Source organism: Opisthocomus hoazin, chromosome 7 (genome assembly GCF_030867145.1).
Source record: "Opisthocomus hoazin isolate bOpiHoa1 chromosome 7, bOpiHoa1.hap1, whole genome shotgun sequence".
Lineage (NCBI taxonomy): Eukaryota > Metazoa > Chordata > Aves > Opisthocomiformes > Opisthocomidae > Opisthocomus > Opisthocomus hoazin.
Window position 1 is genome coordinate 28,552,423 of NC_134420.1, and position 23,689 is coordinate 28,576,111.

General features: G+C 42.4%; 1 protein-coding gene across 1 annotated transcript; it reads left to right on the forward strand.

Annotated features, from left to right (window-relative positions):
* The first annotated feature begins 3,345 nt into the window (after positions 1–3,345).
* On the forward strand, positions 3,346–13,077 carry LOC104330175 (astacin-like metalloendopeptidase). The gene is made up of 12 exons (XM_009935351.2): positions 3,346–3,423; positions 3,653–3,677; positions 5,853–5,869; positions 6,579–6,603; positions 7,581–7,652; positions 8,647–8,781; positions 9,416–9,533; positions 10,294–10,472; positions 10,599–10,683; positions 11,069–11,196; positions 12,213–12,328; positions 12,766–13,077. The coding sequence occupies exons 1-12, from the start codon at positions 3,346–3,348 to the stop codon at positions 13,075–13,077; spliced, it is 1,290 nt and encodes a 429-aa protein (XP_009933653.2).
* The last annotated feature ends 10,612 nt before the right edge of the window (positions 13,078–23,689 follow it).

Sequence of the window (23,689 nt, forward strand, 5' to 3'; positions counted from 1 at the left end):
CCCCAGACTGTAAATGTAATTGTGTGGTGTTTTTTCTGTGATGCCAATCCACAGCAATTTCAGTTATGTGTTGTGGACCACACCATTGCTTCAACGGTTGGCTTTGGTAAAGACAGATAATTTGAAACCTTCAAGATTTGTTAATATCTTACCATGAATGTGGTATGGTAGCTACCGCATAACTTCCACAAGCTCTTTAACATAAATGTGTCTATTTTCTTATTTCCTGGAGTTACTTTTTCCTGCATTTTACTACACAGCAATTAGCAGCTAGTAGTTATAAAGGTTAGTAGCTAAATGTAACAGACACTTTATTTCTTTTTTGTAACTAGGTTTTGATAGTTTACATTATAGCTTGGAAGCTGCTTACAATGAAACACTCCAAAGAGAATAATAATTATATAACACATATGACTAAATGTCATGACTGAGCAAAATCTGAAAGATGTCTACAGTAGTGTTGTCACTTTTATACATCTGCTATTTTGATTTTGGCAACGAACTTTACAGCGAACTCCCATATGCAACAGAAGAGAAAATACATTTTTTCATTGGTATGTCTGCAAAGTCTTTTCTTGGCTATGTATACAGGTCTCTGCAAATCAGCATATGTCCTCAGGCGTAACTCCAAGTTGGTCTTTCAGGAGCAGTGCTCTTATTGTTGACAGACTTCTTGCAGACTATGATGCTGTCCAAGTAATTCTTCACATTTTATTGTCGATTTTGGACACCTGCCAATCATTGTTCACATCTGCAAAATCTCTGTGGTCCCTACTGTCCACCAGAAACTGGGACACATACACAGGAGAACTCAAGTCTGACAAAATTTCCCACGTCCCTTCTATACGTACAAAGACAGCTTCTCTTTGCCAAGCCCTAGTTTGATTCCTAAAAGTTCAATACAATTTCTGTGGCACTTTTTCTGCTAGAGGTACCAACTTTACTGGTACTTTGCTGGTAAAACAATGCCCTATTTTTGCAATATCTTAGAAAAATAGGTAATTTTTGGACTAGTGACAACAGGACTGCTGACAATTCCTCCCACATGACTACCACACTTAGGAAAACAACCAAATATTGAATCTAAGTGTCAGGCACTAACCAAAGCTGATAGGATCTTCAGGATGGGCAGCAGGCATGAGTGTCAGCACTCCCCCTTGCTCTGTTATGCGTAGTTTGCCACCTGTAGCATTTACAGCCACATTCATGATCGTAACAGCAATCTCTCCATCATCACTAGTGTTAGCATACAGAAAAGGTGGCATGCAGCAATCTGTCTGATGAACATGTCAGCATATTAGCATGTCCAGCATAAAATGTTCAGCATCCTTTTTGCAAGCCCTGCTCCCTCATTCTTTTCTGAGCACAGGCACTCAGGAGGCTGTAGTATTTTCCCAATAACATGCTACAAATATGCTAAGGTTATCAACTTTCCTACCTTGCTTTTTAATTTTGTTTTATTCCCTCACTACCTCTGATACCTCCTTTTGCTCCTGGACTGGTTTTCCCTGAAAGTGGTCTAACCTTTCTTTTTTTTTCCCCTAAACTCTAATGGAAGCAGATTATACACAAGCTCCATTCTGCAGTGTTTTTGATCTGCTTTTGGCATACCAAGGCATCAAGGACATACCTTTTGCCCTTGTATCAAGTGAGGAACCTGGGAAACCATTCTAGGACTGCAGACCAGAGCTGCACAACTTTGGTTCAGCACAAGGAAGATTTTCATCCCTATTAAACACAGACACTATGAAGACAGACACTTAGCATTGCTTACTGCAAATGTTTATGCACACAGAGGACACACAAACTGCCTGTGTCAGCAGGATTAGCATGCTGACAATGCCTGCTTGATCTTTGCTCTTTTACAGTCACAAGGACCATGCGCTACCCTGCTTTTTACTGTCTGGTGCCTAGGGCATGCCTTAGCCAGAGTGCAGGGACAGAAAGGGAAAAATAGTATTCCCCTGTGCTGCCTCCCTGTGGGCATGATGAAAGTTTATCCCTGGACTTTGTCAGTCCCGACTTCCCTAAAATAGTCAGCACTGCGTGACTGTGAACTTTCATTCACTAAAATGACAAGTAATCACCACCAATGCCATTCAGATTACATTTCAATGTAACTCCTAGCCTTGACTGGGTATGATTTGGAGATAAATAGGTGGAAAGCCCTCTGCTGCTTCTTGATTTATTCATCAACATGGATAACTCCTAAAACATCTCATTCAATACAGAAAGAAGGAATAACAGTGTGAGTGGGTTTAAAACTTACTCTAAGGGTATCTGAGCATGGTCAAGAGACAGAATCTGTACATTCTATAATTCAGTGTACTTCTCCATGCATGGAAAATGTACTCTGACACAGACCAAGTGTGTACCAAAGACCGGACAATTCCCAACTGCAGCTCCTTCAGCAAATGGCTCACCAAGCAGAGCTTTGCTGTGAGAAGTGGTTGCGACAAGAGGTTGCTGTGACAAGAGGCTCAGTGGTTACTGCTTTGCCTCCTACAAGCATTTTTTGCTAGGCCTGCTTACTACTTCCTACATCCACCTCTCGACAAGTGCACTTCAGCAAGCAGCAGATCTGTTAATCAGTCTCAAAATGAGTAAGTGCTGCTTATGTCGCTGTCTTTTTTCCCCTCTCTGACTGCTGGTAACAAAGCTTGTGAGGGCACCCACAGCTGTGAGACTGCCAGAAATGATGGAACACAGGAAATGTTCCTGGTGTTATGAAAAATCGGGGAACGCAGAGGAGGAAACAAAAATTCTACTTATGGAACTGTATGCTGAGAAGATGAAGGATATCTTCTCAGGGAAGACACAGACTTGACCTCACTGAGCAGTGATGTGCTGTATGTTCCAAAGCAACATAATACCGTCACGGCCTTCTGGGCTTTCTGTGACATAAAGAAAAAAAGTCACCTACCACCTGAAATCCCAACAATAAGGTACTCTGGAAAGTTGTCCAGGAACAAGGGCTTCCCAGGTGGCATCAGTCAAATGGAACACTTAAGAAAAGATCCTCCAAGAAACAGAGGGACTGCATGGCAGCACAAGCATGAGGCTGATCCAGCTCTAAAGAGCGGCATGAAGGACAGTATGAAGATGGGGGGAGGGGGGGCAGGATGCTATAGATCGCAGCGACAGCAACAGCAGAGCACCGGGAGATGCCCAGAGGCTATACTGGCCGTGGGGGCCGCGAAAGATCTTTGCTTCCTCCTCCGTTGGCCATTGGCTGGGGCAGGATTTTCAGCCCTGGCAGGGCAGGCTCTGCGGGTATATCTAGCAGCAGCGCTCCTGCACGGGCAGAGGCAAGGACACATACCGGTGGTCTCTCAGGACTGGATAATGGAGCTGAAGATGTTCCAGACATTCGCCGTCTTCGCCGCGTTTCTGCTTCACACAGCCCTGACCTTCCCTATTCAGGTGAGAGCAGTTCCGTGCAGCCGTGCTCTGTGTTCTAATTGACCTGTTCTACCTGGGGTGAAGCTGTGGAGACACACTTTGATTAATTTCCAGCAAGAAAAATATTAGTAATATAGTATATAAGACCAAGCTAATAATTTAGTTCCTCCCTTTGGTCTGATTTTGATGCTGTTGTTGCTGCATTTATGAGGTATGGAAGAATAATGCCTTTTAACTGTTGGTTTTGCAGGAGGACTATGGAAACAGCACAGCAAGTAAGTGGGATTTATACTGTATTTTAAAGACAACTGTTAATTCTTGACTGTGCATCACACACTGTTGGTGTGTGACTGACTTGGCTTTAGAGCATGTGAAAGCACTGATTCTCGGACTTCTTGGATAAGGCCACGTTTCCTAATCTGTTATTGGGCTGAGTGCAGATGTGTTTTCACAGAGATGTGCTTTACACGGACTTTTGGGGTATGGTTTGTTAGGTTAACTTAGATGTGCTTTCACAGGCTTGAAAATAAAATTTTAATATGACGTTTTGATACCTTTCCGTAAAGTTGAGTGTTACAAAAAAAGAGACTGCTATTCGTTTTCCTTCTTGCCTAACTTGGTGCATCAGTAAAGGAGAGGGATGTCAAGCATCAAAGAAAGCTTAGCTTTGTGCTGGGATATAAGACAAATAGTTCAGGCTTAACCAAACAGCTTTTGTCGACTCACAAAACAGGAGGAGGTAATTGCAGATCTCCAGAGAAGGTCAATGGAAATAAATCTCTAGGTAGACTTTAACTACAGCAAGAAACTGCCAGGTCAAGGGTGATGTATTGTGAGATGAAGAGGCCTTGGAAAAATTTGCTTGACATACAGCAAGTAAGGGGCTAATGAAAACTGACCAATTCTTCTTTAAAGCTGTCATTTATGGCATGGAAGCAATGAGATGTTGTAAAATAACTGCTCAGTATATTTGGAGCTGGCCAACAGACACCCTCACTTAAGTTCAAAGTAGTCAGTTGCTGGAACTCAAAGTTGCAGCGTTACTGGGACAAATGTGTACAATGAGTTTTAATTTACCATTATTACTGGTTTTTGTGCCTTTTGAGACACCTTTCAGTATTTACAGTGTGGAGAAAATGTGAGCAGTATAATTTTGAAAGCTGTATCACATCAAATGTTTGATCAAGGACATTGCAGATGCCTTCTGTGTTGTCTCCTTTGGGTTTTAAAAAGGGGTTGCAGGCTTTATGTGCCTAGGAATCTAGTCAATTAATCTAGCGCCTCTTGGGTGTGTGAATTCTGAATTCGGTCAACCCATCTCAAAAATGTGCTTCCCTGCTGAATTTTTTTAGTTGCCATGGGTCTCTCTGATGCAGCTGGTGGGGACTGAACTTTGCTATAACAAACCACCACCATTACAGTGGACTTCTGTTGCCATGTAACCGAAGTAACAGTCTGGAAAGACAGACTGAAGCCTTTTTGGCTCAGTACAAGGAATTCTATTGAAGGTTCTAGACACATTCTGAATAGGAGAAAGTCCCCTCACTACAATAACCACTGTGAAAAGGGAGCAGTGCTGCAAGGTGTGACAGAGCTTGACACATGCATAAATGTTTTCTGTGTCGTTGCTGGATAGGAAAAAAAAAATGGCTTTATATTTTGACAAGGAAGAGTGCAATTACTGGCAAACTGAAAAAGACTGCCAGAAAGGCTTGTGGCATATCCGTCATACTTAAGAACAGGTCAAGCAAACTTTGGTCAGGAATGACAGGACAAAACTGTTTCTGCCTTAGGGAAAGCAAACAAACTGGCTGACCTCTGGAGGTACTTTCAATTTCTAAACTTTTATGATATTGTAACAATGAAGTTTCTGCTCAGAAATTTATATATCAGATGAGATTTTCACTCCCATGTTTGTATCTACAAACTGACATTTGGTAGAAATTAAGAGATGTCACACTAGAAAGACTGCTTAGGACTCAGAATGGTTCCAAGCTGCTCTCAGGTACACACTGAAGCTAAGACTATTTGCCCCATGCTAAATTATAGCCTTCATCCTATTTTATAACTTTACTCTTTGACACTGAAACCAGAGAGGATTGTTGAGCTGGTTAGCCTGCACCTGTTGCAGTGAAATCTAGGGACAAAGCATATTTTTGTCTCTAGTTTCCTTTGTCATTTTCCACACTGAAGCTCATAAAATGCTTTGCTGATTCTTAACTGGTAAATGACCAGGATTCTGTCCCTCAGCACGATCTATTAGCTGTTTGAACATCAATTTGATTTCTGTGACAATGCATCAGTTAGTGCACCCCGTTCCCCTCCAAGCAAAGGGACCTGCCAGCGGCATTCCCATGGCTGAGGAGGTCTGTGCTATTGAACACTGTGAAGTTGCATTCAGAATCTAATTTTTCCATTTTTCTTGTCTTTTTCTTCCTTGCTTTTTGCAGCAACAGAACCTACTGAGGTAAGGACCTTTTAATCACTTTGGGGTTCAGCATTGTGGAAAGTGAGATCAAGACTCATGTGCTGCACCCATATCTCCACCTGTGCAGGAAAGTGTTCTCAGATCAGCAGTGTAACAGAGTCAGCAGTTTCCATTCCTATTCCATTTATTGCCCTACAATGCCCAGATACATCCAACGTCCCAGGAAGCTTATGCCTTCTCTGGGGTCTTCAAGAAAACTCAAACTTGCTTTTTATTTGTACAAGGCAAGGGAAGTGTGGCAATCTGTTTTGCTCTAGACAGGGCCCCCGCAGCTGACTACCATCCCCAGCTCCCTAGAAGCAGTACGCACCGTGGCCTTTCACCACTGTGTTGTGAGGTGATACTGGGAGGACTTCACTGGCAATTTCATCAACCCTGCACCCCTACTAGCAGGGCGATAAATAAAGCTGGAAGGTCTGAAACTTACTCCACACTTCAGATTGCACTTCCCGAGTCTCCTATGCTGATTCGCTTTATGATCTGCACATTTGCCAAGATATCAAAGAAGAATATCTGCCACAGAATGGTACTTCTTTACACATGGCGCAATACATAAAAGCTCAAGGCTGCAGTGGTGAAAGATACTTTCAGTGCTGGCCTGGACACTTTTGATCCTTTGCATGTTATATTATTTAATATTTATGTTTAATATAAAGTGTGAGATAATACTAATGCATCATTCTTGCAGGTTACTACACAAGACGATATATACGGTATGTATTATTCCACCTAAATGTACGTATTTGGTAGGATATACTGATTGTTAGCTACTCAGTTACTCCAGAAGATAATACGTTTAACCCACATTAATCTTGAGGAAGACATTTTAAATGAATGCACTCACCATAATATCTCATTCGAAGCAGAGTATCTTGGTTTTGGCGGATTGTTTGGTCTTGCTAAAAAACTCAGCTGTTACTTTTGCTAAAAATACCTCTTCTTAGATAATGTCCTCTGACTTTAATCATTTCCAAAGGTTACAGAAAGTGCAGAGGCCATGAACTTCTGCTTTTTATCAATGTCAAGACTCACTGCATAATGTTCAAGAGTTGGCTAATTCTACTTGCAAGGCCTATGAGTACTTGAACCTGGGGTTAGCTGAGGACATCAGTCTGACCCATGTAGTAGGAACGCAGTTCCAATTTCAGGGCAGGATGTCCAGCAGCAAGCAGCAGGACTGCTCTCCGTCTGCTTTTGTTTCTGGTTTTTCTCTTGTGTTGGGGGTCTGAGTGTGCATGCAGAAGGAAAACTGTGCTGTCTGAGTGCACAGAGGGAGCCATGAAGCCAGCTGACCACTTGAGCGGGACAACACAGGCTTACAAGAGCCAAAGCTCCAGGCCTTAAAATGCGATGGCTAGGGAAACAAAAAAGGGGGAGGGGAGGGCAACGGGGTGGGGGTGGGGGTGGGGGGAGGGGGAGGGGGAGAGGGAGAAAGGGAAAGATTGAAAAAGAATGGCTCTGGATTAATGCCAAAATAACCACAGCAGGGAGGTTCACAAGATCATGTCACTGAGCAAAAATCTACATGACTGAACACCACCCCAGTCGCTAAATAGGCTCTGTAAGTTTTACATGCATCACTGTAATTGGGACTTGATCTAAGTGAGATCCTGGAAACTCATCAGATTAAAAATCAGGGTTCGTATTTTCCCTGGGGATGAGAAAGTGAAACTCTTGTATTTCTGCACAGCATCTCCATTGCCTACAGAGACTGACTCCGAGGATGAAATTATTTTTAACAGAATTCTGGAAGTTAACAAAGGTAATGCCACCAACGCCCTGCTTATAATGGGTCTCTTTGTTGCTTTTTGGGGCTGATGAGGGAAGTACAATGTCTTACCACAATTTGTGCAAATATTTTTCCCATCTTATACACCATCGTGTAAGAGACACCCAGAGACAGGCCACTGGGAGCACTGTGTGGTCTGCTGAAGCCCCATTGCATCTCAAATCTGTAGTATCAATACTGAAGATGATATCAGGTGTGGAGGCAACAGAACTATCTAGGCAGCTTCTTCAGCTCTCAGCGTATTTGTCATTCTTTGGACATAGAAAGAGAACTTGGATATTTGCATGCCGTATTATTTAATTGCCTTTTTCTTGAATGCAAGCAGCACTTGCATTCAGTCATCATATGATTTTGTAGTACAGACTCCTAGATAAGCTATGGTCAGTTCCATGCTCCCTGCTCCAGGCTTCCTGTTCCAAATATTCCCCATTCTATCAGCTTGTCTTTCTCACATTTTCCTCTTCACCAGTCATTCAAGAAGCTTTACTACTGTCTGTAGCAATGGACACCAAACATTCTTACAGTTTTCTCTAGACAACATTCACTTCTCTTTCTGGTTTGCTTGCCCTCTTGTTTTTCCTTATTGTCACCTCCTCCTTTGCCCAGCCCCCTTCATGGGCAGGTATTTGATGCCATTCATTCAGTGTCACAGCACAGATGAGAAAACAATATTGAAGTACAGCACCCCTCTCACTATTGCAACTCTTTTCACTCATTCCCTATCTTGCCTCAACCCCATCCAATGGAGTTGGAGCTTTGTCCTCTTAGCTAAGTACACAGCAGCAAAAGTAGGGAAGCAGATGATGTCCATCTAGCCCAATAGTCCATTTCTTATGCTAGCCAGGAGGAGATGCTCAGGGAAAAACAGAAAAGGAGGATGAGTAGAAAGCGACACTTTTCCAAGTGTGCTTAGCAAGCATCCAGCAATCTATGGCTTAGACAGTTGCACCTTTCTCTCTCATCACAGACAGCTCTCAGTACTTGCAAGAAGGTGACATAGTTCCACGAAGGACTCGCAGTGCCATCAACTGTCGTAATTGCAATTGGCCCCAGTCCAGCGATGGGATTGTTCGTGTTCCCTATGTCTTAGATCCTGCTTATGGTGAGTGTAAATTTCAAGATTTTTTTTTTTTAATGGATTTTATCCAAGAAGCTCCAGGTAGAAACCTACTTCTAGTGGCCACACAAACAGCTGATTAAATCAATTCTAAGGATTTACTTGTGCTGTGCAAGCACAGAGGAATTGTAAATTACAAAGACTTGAGCAGGAAAAAGAAAAGAGATTGAATTTCCTTGAAGTTTGCATCCATAATGTTTTGGGTCAGGTCTCTTGGGGAGAAGAATGATCCTTCTCTCGAATGGTACCTGCCAGAAGACCTGCCTTTATAAGGTTCATGCCAATTGCAGTGTGGTTTCAACAATCTACTTTACATTAGCAAAATAGCTTCCCATAGCTGTCTCCAAGTGTCCAGTCAGAAGATACATCAACAATCAGCACTACAATTTAAAACAAATAGTTGAGAAAAAAAGGCTCCCACCTGAGTCCATTCTGACAAATACCTGGATAAAGAGGCTATTAATATCTTAAATGAAATACATTACTGAGAAAGAAGCAAGGAAGAGCCTAGGCTAATGTTTCTGTCCCTCATTTGCCCTGTTTCTGAGCACATGTGAGATTTTAATGGCATCTGCCACTGTCCTTGTGTGACGCTCAAAATTAACCCTTTCTTCCCTAGAGGAGAATCATGTAAAGGCAATTCATGATGCCATGGCAGAATTTGAATCACTGACTTGTATTAATTTTGTGAAGCGCACAACAGAACGTGACTACCTCAACATTAAGTCTGCCGATGGGTGAGTTGAATGATAAATTTACAAGTTATTTCTACACTGTTTTTCAATTCTTCACTACACTCACTCTGTGTGACCTTAGAGAGGAAAGAGAAGTGGACTTAGAGAAGAAACTTTATGTTTTGTCACAGTACCAAGGTATCCTCCTTGGATACCTTGCTAGTGCAAGGACTCAGCTGTTACATCAGGGACTCACTGAAGTGATGCAGATCATGGGAAAGCACCATTAAGGTGGAAAGAATATCTAAGCCCATATATTCTGTGTGGTGTAATGCACACTTGAGCACAACATATAACAGATTACTGTAGGTCTTATTTGCACAGGCAAAACCAATTCCAGCTTATGAAACAAACAGTTCTCTGAATAACACAGCTGGCTGTAAAGGTCAGAATTAGAGCCTGTGAGAGAATTGTTCAACACCAATTAGCTTGAAAGTGCTATTCATCTTAGCTCCAGCTCTGATACAGTGTTCAGTATCTTGGAAAAAAATATTGTTATTTCTAGGGAGTTAGTCACTGTGCACAGAAAGTCAGAATGACAGAGCCTCCGTGCTAATGAAGGCCTTCCAGGAAGTTTTAGCGATGATCATACTGATTGTTGTTTTCTGCGTCATGGTCAGTTTTGCCCTTCTGTAGACTGTGACTATCACAGTGGACAGGAAGGAATCCTTCCACTCCCACAAGACGTGTGTGAAACAAGGTTCTCTGTACTGTATCTTTGCCTGACTGAATGTCTTCTGTTGGTGTCCAATGCCTCTCTCAGCTGCTGGGCCAACTATGGGAAAGTAGGAGGTGGACAGACTGTCTCTGTGATGAAGGGAGGCTGCATGTGGAAAGGAATAATTCAACACGAACTGGACCATGCTCTGGGTTTTTTGCATGAACATTCTCGAAGTGACAGGGATAAATATGTAAAGATCATGTGGGAATACATCAGTCCAGGTAAGTACCTTTGAATTCCTCAATGTAGAAAGTGGTGTAGATAAATCCTATTTTTTTCAGCTCTTCCTTCTTCCCTGGAGGGAATAAACAGGAAGCATACTCTAAGTACAATATCATATATTACAGCTGACAGAGGAGACTTCAGGAAATTTGAACACTCCAGGAACCTGGGTCTTCCATATGACTATTCCTCAGTAATGCACTATGGCCCGTAAGTAGCAGCACGGCATTGCTTTTGTTGGAACTCAAATCTTACATTAGATTTAGTTCCATAATAACTCTCTCCTAACTACCAGTTTCCCCATTTCCCCTTCTAAGAAAAACACTGTGAGTCAGTTCAGACAAGCCACTCCTTAAGATAATTTGGTTATCCTTTAGCTTTCCATTAAGGAGCCATTCACAGCTGAACTTGGGAGCAAAGGAGGGCACCTTGAGATTGACTCTACTTACTGCTGGGCTTCTTAATTAAGCCTACTCGAACAGCACTGCTAGTCACAACAACAACTTCTGTAAAATTCTTGTTCTCCTTCCAAAGCATGCCATTAAATCCTGAAAGAAGCAATTGCACTTCAAGATTTTTTCACATTTGTTTGCAGATACACGTTCACTAATACCACTGGGAAAGCAACTATTGTACCAATTCCTGATGAAACAGTACATATTGGACAGAGGCAGGGACTGAGCAACTTGGACGTGGCCAAAATCAACAAACTTTACAATTGCAGTAAGTATCTCAAAGCCATCCCTTCACCTTCTTCATCCTTCACAGAGATGTTTGGGCACACTGCAGAGGCATCAGTTTCTCATCAAGGACTGTGAGACTATTCTCCTAAATTCATGGCACCCACTAGGGTTACTCTGCGAGAGAATGCAAAGGTGAAGCTGGAGGCATATTGTGGTCAGTTAGAAAATGCTTTCTGCTTCCAGATTAAATCAAACATATCCACAATTGGCATAAGTGGCTGCTGTGCAACTGGCCTAACTGCATACCTTGTTGTATGCTTCACTGGAGTAGTTTGGTTTCTTACAGCTCAGAAGGCAACTGTAAAACCCACAAACAGCCAGACATCTCTGTTCCTCATTGCAGTTTGCATTTAAGACATGAGCCAAACCAAAAATGGTTGCAGGCTCCTCTGAAGTGGAACAGTTTCATGATGCCTTGTCCAGTTTTACAATGTCTAAATTTGTATGTTTGTATGTCTTTAAATTAATCTCTGCTAGAAGCAATTTTCCCATGCAGTCAGAGAAATTTATTCCATCAAAGGGAAAAAACATGATGAATAAAGTATTACCCCTTGCACAGAGGAAAGCCCAAGTCCTCCTCCTAAGCTTAGAATTTAAGCATTGCAGAGACATCGTATTTGTGCTTTACTTTTCTAACGTCACTTGATTTCCCCATCTCAGTAGAAAACAATGTCACCCATTGCAGTGAACTGAAACCTCTCACACTCTTTACAAGAGGTGCAGAAAGAGATCCCTTGCTAAACTATGGAGTTAATCAATAAAAGATAATGCTTTTTCCAAGCACTACTTTACTTCCCATTTTGATGTGGAAACATGTGCATTATGTGAAAATTAGGACAACATGATTCTGCATTTTAATAGAGACGTACCAGTACTCTGAAATTAATGCTGGGAGATCAGAAAATTGAGACCAGTCAATTCTGAAGAGATTGTCATTGTAAATGAGTGGAAGCTTCTGCAAGCCTGGTGCTGAAGCAAATATTGTTTCTTTCTCAGGTCGCTGCAGCACCATTCTCGATACAGCATCCGGCTCACTGAGATCTGCCAACCACCCAAGAAATTATTCAGATAACACCAACTGTGTCTGGCTCATCCGAACCCCATCTAGAAAGGTAATCACAGGTTAATAGTGGTCTTGGAATATGGCTGGACTTAGTTCTTTCTGCGTTAAGCATTTTGTGCTTTGTCTGCATAACAGCTGTCAGATAGAATCTTTTCCATTAGAGAGATTTCAGACTAGTATCTACTTCTTCTTCATGTCCTTAAGCCAGGTATGGGCAAAGACAACTGCAGAGTTGTGATTTTGAAAAACCTCCATACATTGGGCTTCAGGTTTGCAAAATTGAGACAAAGCATTCTGAACATGGGACCGTGCAAGCACAGGCGCATTAGATCTGAACCCTGCAGCTTCAAGGGGTGAGAGGCAAGGCTGGGGAAGCAGTTTCAGTTAGGGCTTGGCTACAACTTAGATTCTGTCTGTTTTAAAGGACACTCCATGAAACAAGTCACATACGTGTATATTAAACACTAGTTTTCTCTTCCCTTCCAGATTACCCTGCACTTTCAAGCCTTTGAGCTGCAGACAACCAGAGGCTGTCAGGGTGATTATGTTAAAGTTTATGATGGATCCAGCAAGTCTTCTGCAGTTCTTATGGACAAGACTTGTGGATCAAAGATACCCATTGACGTAGTTTCTTCTAGTAGTCTTATGCTCATAGAGTTCGTCACAGATCGTGCTGGTACAGCTTCTGGTTTCCAAGCCACCTTTACTTCTGGTAGGTCTGAGAACAAGGAGAATGGCAAAGAAAAACAATCTGTGTCAAATCAACCTTCCTCTTCACAGAGGAGAAATACTGTTTGAGGAACTGCTCTCTACAAGACCCATCACTTCCTACCTTGCTTTTGACATAATGGATCAGTCCTACACTGACACGATTTATTTATTCAGGCAGATGGAGCCATGCTCAGGACAAGTGATGTTAGCCAGGTGATTCACGGTTTGCCGTGCCTCTCAGATATATGCCATTCCAAAGCATATGCCATTAAGTGTAACATCAATTTGATGTTACTGCTAGTGTTACTAGCACAGTAGAAAGAGAATAAATTGTAATGCAGTATTTCAATATATTGCTCCTCTGAAAAAGAAGCAGTTTTTAATCACACAGTTCAGAGTGTGAGGCAGGTCTATGGTGAACGAAGTCACCCAGCCCCATGGCAAGAAGAGAGGCAGTATTTCCATGGTCAGGATTCCTGGAACGTACCCACCTAAAACACATTTCTTTCAGTCCCATTTAATAAGAGCTAAGGTCACAACTATATAATTAAGTTACCTCAGGCTTCCAAGTTAGCGTGTATCAGCTGGAATAAAGAAATGCCTGTGTGCATATCTGTAGCCTACAGCAACTGTACAGTAGTGCAGCTTGCCTTAGTTAGTATGAAAGAAAGCTCAGCTATGGCGTGACCTTGTATTTGCCATGAGATAAGAATAAGCATACAGAGTTTGCATAAATTCACTGAAATTCAGTAACTTGACTGTATACCCAAACCAAAACAGCAATTTTGCATTGTCTGTATGTAGTATCTATTTCTGTCCCTTGTCACTATGGAAGGAAAGAAGAATAAGAAGGCTCCCCGTGTCACTTTGATGTGTCAACAACTACAAAACAATCCTAGTCGTCAGATAAAATGTGATTTAATATTTATACATTTTAGAGATACTACACTTTGTTCAGAGAGCTCTGAAAGCTAAATATTGTTTCATTTCGCTTACAGTGAGGATCCAAAGAAAACCTGGTGTCCGGAACTGACTTAATGAAGATCTTATTCTGTGAATATTGAAATTATGTATTTCCTACTTTGCTCCTTTCCTGGCTTGGATCAGTATGAAATTTAATTCTATTAAGAATCAAATTTTTCATGTTCCTGAGAAAGTTTATTCCCCAAGCCGTATAAACGTATGAATTCTATACATTTGACGTGCTACTCCATTTGTCTGCACAGTTAAGTTATTACCTCTTTCTATTTAACAATTGAATAAAAAGCTTCCTAAAAACAAAAAAGTTTCCATTTCTGTTTTTCAGTAGTCCCTTCCAGCCATACACGCTTCAATCTGGCCATGCTCCTTAGCCCCCTTTATTCAGCCACAGGGATATCTCTTGAGTATACCATTGACATCATAGGTTTAGTTAACTTGGCTGAAGAGACCAGCTCCAATGTACAAATTCATTTTATGGTCTTCACAGTCTTGAGCATGAAAAGGTCTCAGATATGGACTCTTTTCCCAGCTTAACATTCAAGCTTCCAAAAGATGACATTTCCCTTAACAATCCTGTTATATCCTGAAATCCCAAGAAAGATGGACAAGACAAAACCACTGCCGGTGAAGGACTGGTGCTTCGTATTGCAGTTTTCCTTGGACAGTTCTGGTAGGCAGGGACAGCTAAGGGTGCTTGTTTATCCACAAGCCATTTTTAGGCCACAGATATGGTTAAGCCTGTGACAGGACAAGAGGTGGACTAGATAATGCTGCCAGAGTTCACGCACACTTCACACTTTCACTTCGTCAGTGAAGAAATTTTTGTCAGTTGAGAAGCTAAACTCCTCTCCTTATCTCGTAAAGGAGGACAGAGAGTTGTAAGAGGGTTTTGTAGCCTTTGCCTGCAGTCACACTTTTAAAATGACACCCTTTTGACAGAGACAAGCCTGTAACAGATCTGAGAACAAAATAAGGTGCTATTATACTCTTGTAGCATAGACAGATAGTTAAACATATATTTAACCTGGGTCTTTAATATTTGCATATTTAGGCCAGAAAAAAGAAAATACTTTTCCTGTTCTTACTCTGTAACACTAGGAACCTTGGAATTTTTCTACATTTCTAGAAAATAACAGTGGGAAATTAATTTGAATCTCAGACTAAAATTTATACAGCAAATGACAAATTATTAATTTCTTTATTTTAACAACAGGCACCAAAAAGACTTAATTTGCAAGAATTTTCTCAAAGCCCTGTCTGCGTTTATACTGTTTGATGAAGAATCAGTCACTTCTTGATGGTAGAGAAACTTTAATTCAATTGAAGATTGCTTCTTTATCCACACTGACTGTACAAATGCCTCTGTACACAGCAATTTTGAGTCTGCTAGAGAAGAGACATTTCTTCAGTTCTTCAGACACTATAAGAAGGGTTCAGCTTCTGATACATTGTTCTAATTACTCTCAGCAGTCAAGTGTTGTTATCAACACATCATAAAAGGAGCAGTCCTTCTGAAATACTGTTAAAAATGAAGTTGTAGAGGAATATTTGACAGTTGTGATTCCTGAGCCCCTACAAAACAAAATAGACGAAATAGTACCACAAAGCCAGAATCTGCTGGTGGGTTGGTGAGGACAAACATTCTAGCCCTTTTTTGTGGGAGAAGACTTTCAGGTGTGATTAACATGTTTCACAGGATGATGAAAAGCAGTTTCAAGTGATTTAGGTTCTTATGCTTCAAAGAGGGATAGTGATTTCAGTAGATGAGCTTTGTGGGAAAAAGCTCTGAAATACTGTTGGCAATGACTGAGAATTTAATAAAGCTGCAATCATCTGTGGATTACTAAAATAATTAAAAGGTTTTCTATTTAAGGGAAATTAAAGTCATCTGTAGTAAATAAAAACAAACCCAGTGGATGTTAAGACCCTGGGGTTTCCACTTCTAATTGCACTGGAAAAGGAGCATCCAGCAGAACCCAGGTCCCCATGGGGTTGGTCTGATCCCTGTTGCACAGGGCAGGGGTAAAGCTGGTCACAAAGAGTGAGCCAAGGTTCAGCCTGCACATGTGATGACTCGCCTGTCCCAGGCAACTCTCCACAGATACCAGCAGCTCTGGATGTTGTGAGCAGCCCAGCACAGGCACCGATTCCACCCAGCCTGGGTTCCTCACCATCAGCTGGAGTGTACAGGGACAGCAGCACTAGGCAGTCTGTCTGTCTGTGTCTGGAAACGCTCTCTAGCCTTTGGAGTTTCTCATCCACTTGCTGTGACCATAGATGTTCCCCACCCTAGCTTCAACCTGAGAGTAGAAGCCACCATGTTCAGAGGGATCATATCTCCACCTATTGCCCTATAGCACAAGTGTAACCTTTCTCTCACGTAGGTGGGGGTTTCTCTCCAGCTCTAGGGACATGCACTAGGCTACAGATAGGGCAGCAGGACTGCCAGTGGGTGTCTCAACCTAAGAATGGCTTCATGAGGCTATTACTGAGTGCGTCCAGCTGTGGTTCCAAACACTTGTCAGACACACACACACACGGCCATGTCTGCGTTCTCTACCTCATCCTTGATTATCTCCAGAAGAAACATCAGATAATGCAGGAACATCATCTTCAGAGACATCATCTTGCTGGAGAAAATGCCTGCTGGGCAAGGGAGTACTTCAGCAGGGTCAGCAGCATCATAAATTGCCGCTGGGATTGTCCCAGACCCGTATCCAGGCGCGTGTACTGTCTCCTCTGGGACAGTAGTGGGCATCTCCCTCACACAGTCCTAGTCTGGAAGCTATTTCAGCAGGACAGAGCACCAGGCATATTGTGAGGCTCCCCTGCAGGTTTCTATTTCTGGGGTGTTTCCCCAGAGGGCTGAAGCTGGGACTTCTGCTTCTGGTACTGGATCAAATCCACTTTGGGCATATGGAAACCTTCACATATACAAAGCCTCCCAGGGATGTGGTAGAACATCTCTTTTAGGACACCAGCTCTTCCCCCAGACTACATCCATAGCAATCCAGCCAGGCCAGTCCTTGTGGAGAGATTCTTAACAGAAATACAAAGATTGGCAGGAATGCTGTAGGGATAGAAATCTGCACGTGTGAGAAAGCACTGGAAGAAGCAGCTGAACAAGGGTTACAAGAACAGCCTGTATTGATAACAAGGGACATCATTCCCATGACACTGCACCCAGGAGGATCATGGAGGAATGCATTGTTTATGGCATGACCACAGGGTCTATAGTGCATTCAGGCAACAGCACAGATGACTTGTAAGTGGAAGACGCTGCACTCACACACCAGCAAGGTCGCAGCTACTATATGTACCGGTCCTTTTTCCTGGTACCCCAGCAGGAAAACAGACATAATCCTTCCAGCATTGACAAACAGGTTGTTTGAACACGAGAGGCTCTTCTACAGGGAGGCACAGGGCTGTAATTCCCACGCTTATTTCAGCAGTGGTTCCCCCTCACCATCTGAACTCTTCTTCACTAGGCACTAAGCAGACATGGGACAACTACATCGTCACCTTGAAGCCCAGACCCACCACTGAGGTCTTTGTGTTCAGAGTCCTGAGGCAGAATGCCTGGGCTGTGCCCATGATGCCACACTGCCCACACTGGCAGTGACAATGCAGAGAGTGTGGGATCCCTTACCTACACCCTCTACTCCTTTCCATCCCGGAGCTCTTTGCCCACCCCGCTGCCTGCCCCTGTTCACCCCCCCCCATCCCCTCTCCCACTCTCCACAAAGCGGGAGATGGATGCAGAGCAGGTCTGGCTCCCCAGTGCTCCCCTTCAGGCAGGGGAGCTGATGCCCCAGGGGAGCACGCAGGTGCAGGTGGTGCCAGCCAAGATCCCGGCTGGCCTGGGTGCAAGGCGGGACAGAGCAGCGATGGTTCCCTTGAGCCCCCCTGGCCACGGGAGACAGAGCTGTGCTTGTGTCAGGCCTTGAGCACACGCAGGGCTCCGCAGAGCAGAGGCACCAGCCTCCGCCAGATTGCCCCTGCCCTCGCCCCAGGCACAAACATGCCCAGCCCTCTCTGCAACAGCACTAGGAGAGCACCAGCAGCACTATTTGCAATTTTACTTTCCATTCAGCGAAGCTGATATCTTCACTAAATGATTAAGCTTTCTTTTTTTTCTTTTTCCAGGCAACTATTTTCTGTGCAAAGTGTTACCGGATTGCAAGCCAGCCTTTCTTAACCAGGAGCCACTTGGGTTCAGACACTGTGCCTGAAAGAAGGGATTGAAACTGCCATGTGGAAAGGTACTGCAGTGCTCTGTAGCTTAGCATCAATATGCCGACTATTTCTACTAAAAAAAATGAAGTTCTGTATTGTAGATCCAATGCTAACCTTTCAATAAACCTTTTAAGCCTAACTGAACTAGAAAAGAACAAACTCTATTCTAAATCTATCCAAGCGATACAAAAATTCTGTAAACAGCTCTGGTATGGAGCACTAAAAAAAACAGAACCGGGGAACAATCTGGTTTTCATAGCAATCATGAAAATCCGTTCTATGTATATAGATTATATTTTATTTGAGATTATACTCCACTTTCTCTGTAATCTTCCCCTTGAATTTTTCTCATTGATACTTACTGATGCATGCTCTGGTGATAAATCTTAAAAAATTTTAGTTTGGTCATTAAGGGGAAGTTCTTCTACTGACACACAGGCTTCCTCTGTTGAGAAGGAAAATTTCTTTACAAATAGCTTTCACATTATTATTTTATGTGAAGGATAACTTTTTTTTATTTGCTTTACAGAGAGGTGGTAACAGTTAGTCTGCCTTTTCCATCACTTTGAATACTCAAAAGAAAAAAAAATGTGCAAACAAGCACAACCTTCCCCTTCCCCCTCCAATCCTAGTGCACACAGTCATTCATAGCAACTATTCTGTATCTCATTCTAGCTTCAAAGCAATTGGCATCGTCCTTTACCAGGAGAATCTAGGAAAATAGTTACAGCTCAAAGCACATTCAGAAGTTCATTAAACAATAATGTTACTCTGTATCTTTAATGAGTACCTGTCCTTTTAAATGAACTGATGGGACATAAAAGTGATACACCTGACAATGGAAAAGAAAATAAAACATTTTTATTTGGCATTAATGGGCAAAATAGATGTTGCCTGAATTTACCTGTTTTATACCTCTTTCAGGAAAATGGTAAAGCGAGTACCAGAAGAATTTTTTTTTTTTAATTTTAATTACCGTGGGTTTTTTGCTTATACTTAAAGAAATACCAAACATTTTATTCTACTTATTCTCAATTCATTTCAGCTTTAATAATGTGAGACAGAACCATTTAATTTGGTGTAACATGTTGCAGAGAATGTATTAGTCCCAATTTTTGAGTTACCATTGTTCCTGAATTCTCATGTAGTAAGGAAGCTTTGTCTGTATGCTTAGCATCTGGAAACATTGACAACTATGTGACCAGCAAGTGTTCTAATCCACAAGCAATCCATGAATTACAGCTCAGAAGTATTATATTAGGATAAACTTCATATTTATTTATAAAACCCTGGAGAAAGCATGTGGAAAATCATACATTTTAAAGGTACTGACATAATTTCATTATATTTATCATACATTACATTTACTATTTAGGCAAGATAGTGTAATTGTACAGTATCTTGACTAAACAGTGGCCCAGTACTCAAAAGGCAATTACAGTGAAACGAACAATGACAATAATAAGAATCCTTTTCCTTCAAATGGGTTCTCAAAAAGCTGTAAATATGAAATAGCCATTCTGCATAGAAAATATTCTGGAGACATGTTGATTCTTTTTTAGTAACTTGAAAATATGGCTTCCTGGATATTAGCAGACCAGTTGATAAAACGTAAAATCCCTTTTCTGTATTTTTAGGGGCATATGCAGAGATGATAACAGGAGGAATATGGACCAAGGCACACAATCAGGATGTCACCTGAAACAATAAAATTGTATAAAGTGTTAGAGAGAGAGAAACACTATAAATAGATAGCTATTTGCCTAAAAAGTCAGAAGGAAAAATTGACCAACTATAGGCATGCCTATCAACAAGCAAACAAGACTTCCATGCTGACGGCCACTTGTGCAAAAAGCCAAACCCCATTTAGCTGGGTTTTAGGATAGATCTGAGAATAGGCATCATCTTCGTCAGCTTTTCCCATTTACACCAGCCTGATGATACACTGGATGCCACCTATCCCTCTGCAAGTTTATGTTCTTTACAAAGAAGACTTTCCTCTGTAGCAGCCTGCTTTTTCTAGCCAATGCTCCTGTGCCTGAGTAGCTAACAGCTTCTCTCTCCCCCCACATGCTGCAGTTGCAAGGTAAAACGTATCTGGAGATCAACATAATTTCAATTGTGACACAAGTTTCTGATTCATAACTGCTGTAACATTAACCATATGGTATCCAATTTTAACCCGATATCTAAAGAAGCCTAAAAAAATTACATAAGCTTATGAAAACATTAACTGAGGGGTTTTCTAGGCAGATTTACAGCCTTTGTCGTGAGGGGTATCTCAGTCTCCCAAGGCTCCTGCCCCGACGCTGTGGGTGCTGCCGAACCTACCTGCGCTTGCTGCCCTCACACAACTCTTCCCCCATCAGTCCCAAACCAAAATCTTCCCATCCTAACCCAAAATCTTCCAGCCCGTTTCACTCCCTCCTCCTTTTCTTCTTCCTTCACATCTCCCAAGCCCATCGCTGCAGACTTCGTACCACTGTTCCCGCGGCTGTCTCCTCACAAGCCAGGATGCTGCACACCGGCCATTCCCTCACGGGCAGTGCTGCCGGCTGCTGCCCGCCTCAGGTGGTCCCGCTCACAAGCCCAAACCCTCGGCCGAGCCACGGGAGGAGGCAGCCGGGCCTCCCAGATGTTGTCCCGGCTGCCTCCTCCCGTGGCTCGGCCCCTGCACTCAACCCGCCGCCGTCACCCGCTGTTAACCACTTTTGCTGCCCGGGAAGCTGAAATTGCGAGGTAAACCGATGGATTTTATTTTTTAAAAAGTGAGAGTTTCACTCTCAGAGGAAGGTGCTTGAAGAGTCGTTTACCCTCTCTCAGCTGAATTGCCTAACGTGTGCTGCAGGTCTCCAAGTGAGGTGGTGGTACGTCGCAGCAGTACCCCGTTCTGGAGTTACTACTCCTAGTTCTGGGCAAACCTTCATTTCCATTTATGGGATTCAGACTTGGAAATACAAATGTGAATCACTTTGATGGCTGTTACCAGAGCCGGCAGCCTTGGTCATTCCCTCTCTCTCCAAGTATGTCTGTTTTGCACAGGTCGGAGTTTTCATATTCAAAGAGGTAGAAAAAGCAGTATCAAGTGAGAACTCTTAAAGCCGCTTTGGAAATCCTAGCTGAAAATTGTCTGTCCTGGTTAGTGCCATAGAAACAATGCTCCTCCTGTCTTGCAAGAAATGTCCAGCTCCCACACTGGAAAATCCTCTTGTGGTTTTCCAACTGTCTTGTCCAAGGTTATACACTATGAAGATAAACTTAAGTGTATACATGCCAGTAAGTGTTAACTCCAGCCTTTCACATTTAACTACTAAATGTGTTTACTTGAGTCTATAGTGTCTGAGATGATGCTTAAGGCTCATTTTTGCTCTATCCTTTTTTTTTTTTAATTAAATGGAACTTGTGCATTCCTTAAGGTTCTGATTCAGCATCTACACAGAGGTTGAAACCTTTGGGCTGGATTAGCTCCCTGAGCTGGCTGTGATGCAGCAGTGTGCAGCCCTGCGCTGTGGAAAGGCAGAGACAGGCATCAGGCAGTGGCAAGGGGCTGGCAGCCTGGACAGGGGCGTCACCTGGCAGGGTCCAGACCCACAGTACCTGGGTGAGACGAGCAGGATGGACCCAGGAATCATGGCCAAGCTCAACCAAGAGCCCATGGCATCAGGCAGTGTCATGCTGATAAGGCAGGTCCGTGATCAATGCAGGTCAATGATCCAGCCAGGAATGCAAGCCAGCTAATCAGGATTGAGTATGGTAGCCATAACCATAGTCATACACGGCCCAGTGATTGCCAGGCAAGTTCATGGTGACAAGGTAGGTCCAAAGTCAAGCCAGGAAGTCAGTCCACAGGTCAGGATAAATAGGGTCCGTGGCCCAGGAGAGGCACAGTTGTGACAGCACTGGAGACGGATACACCTACCACACAGCTTAACCAGAGACTGAAGGTGTTGGTCTGAGCTTAAATGAAGCTCCAGGCCTCATGAGCAGAAGGTTTGGAAGGAGGTCCCAGGTCAGGCTGATCAGGACAATAAATGCTTATTAGTGCACTCAGGGACCTGAGAGCGGGAAATAAGTGGGCTTGGGGATGTTGTTGTTCCTTACATAGCAGCATGGTTTAGGACAGGCTTAGGATGGTTCTACAGCTGGGTCCCAAGGTAACCAGACAGCGAGTACCACAAGGATTCATGAACATGGAACTGCTAAACCATCTGCAAAATAAGAGCCCTTAAAACTTAGGAGAGTGCTTAGGTAGCTGTTTGTTTAATTATAATGCTTTCCATTTCTCTCAAACCTCAGCCTGAATTACAGGCCAGAGCTGTGAGGTTTTGTTTTAGGCAGTAACTGTATGATAGGAGTTATTTTTTGTGACAGCTGAGTGCTACTCCTGTGTTGAGATTTAACGTGCAAATATCAACAGGCCATGCCTGTTTCTTCCATGATTTTGCTGCCTACGTGTCCAGCTGGCATTTGGTACACCTGTCAATCTTTTTTGTTTTGACTCTTATATGTCAAGCCACTTGATACAAGAAGCTTTTTACTTTTATTTCCAGTCCTTTGCCTTGATGTATCTGCATGATGTCTATTATACAGCTGTCTTCTAGAGCATTTTTTCTGATGCTTTTAATCTATAGCTATTTCCTTTTATATTATTGTGTTATGGGATTGTAATGATTGAATCCAGTCATACCTGCCTGTGCATAATCTATTTAAATTGAAAGGAATATAATTGGAGAGAACATACACACAGGGAGATTCATGTTTATAATTATTTTCTGTTGACTTTTAACCTTCCATTTGCAATATACTTAACTGTTCTTCCTGTATATAGCAATCTTGGAGAAGCTTCTCTACTGGGTTTAGTCAAAAGGAGTTATGAATCTTATGCATTGTAGGAAGATGAATGATTATCTTATTATGGAAGTTCAGAAACAATTTTCTAGCATAAAACAGTGCAAAACAGGCTCAAAGTCCTCAGCTTCTAAATCTCAGCAGTTCTTCATTGCCTTATACTTTGCCTTCACTGGCTGGCGAAGCTCCACTTGTCAAATGTATGTATGAATGTTACTAATTAGATTTCCTAACATATTTAGATGTAATTTATCACATTTGTCAATTGCTATTTAAGGTAAAATGGGATGAGGACGTAGGCCTGTGGAGTAGAAGTATTAAGTTGGGGGTAGCTGATGGACTTGGCTTGTGGAAACCCACATTCAGCACTGCGTTTTGACTGCAAACTCAGGATTACACTATGAAAGAGGAATAAAAGGAGAAGTTGTTTACATGAACACGCAAAGCTGCATGAGACCCCAAGCTTTGAATCATGTAAGGTGTTGCAGGTTAGGCTTGAGATATTATATTAAAATCTGAAATATGACTCAATCACAGGAAGTGCAATGTAGAATGCCCTAAAGAGAGAAAGGATGGATGCTGTGGTTACATTTAAACTTCCAAATGTAATCCTTTTAAGCTCTTGGAACTAAAA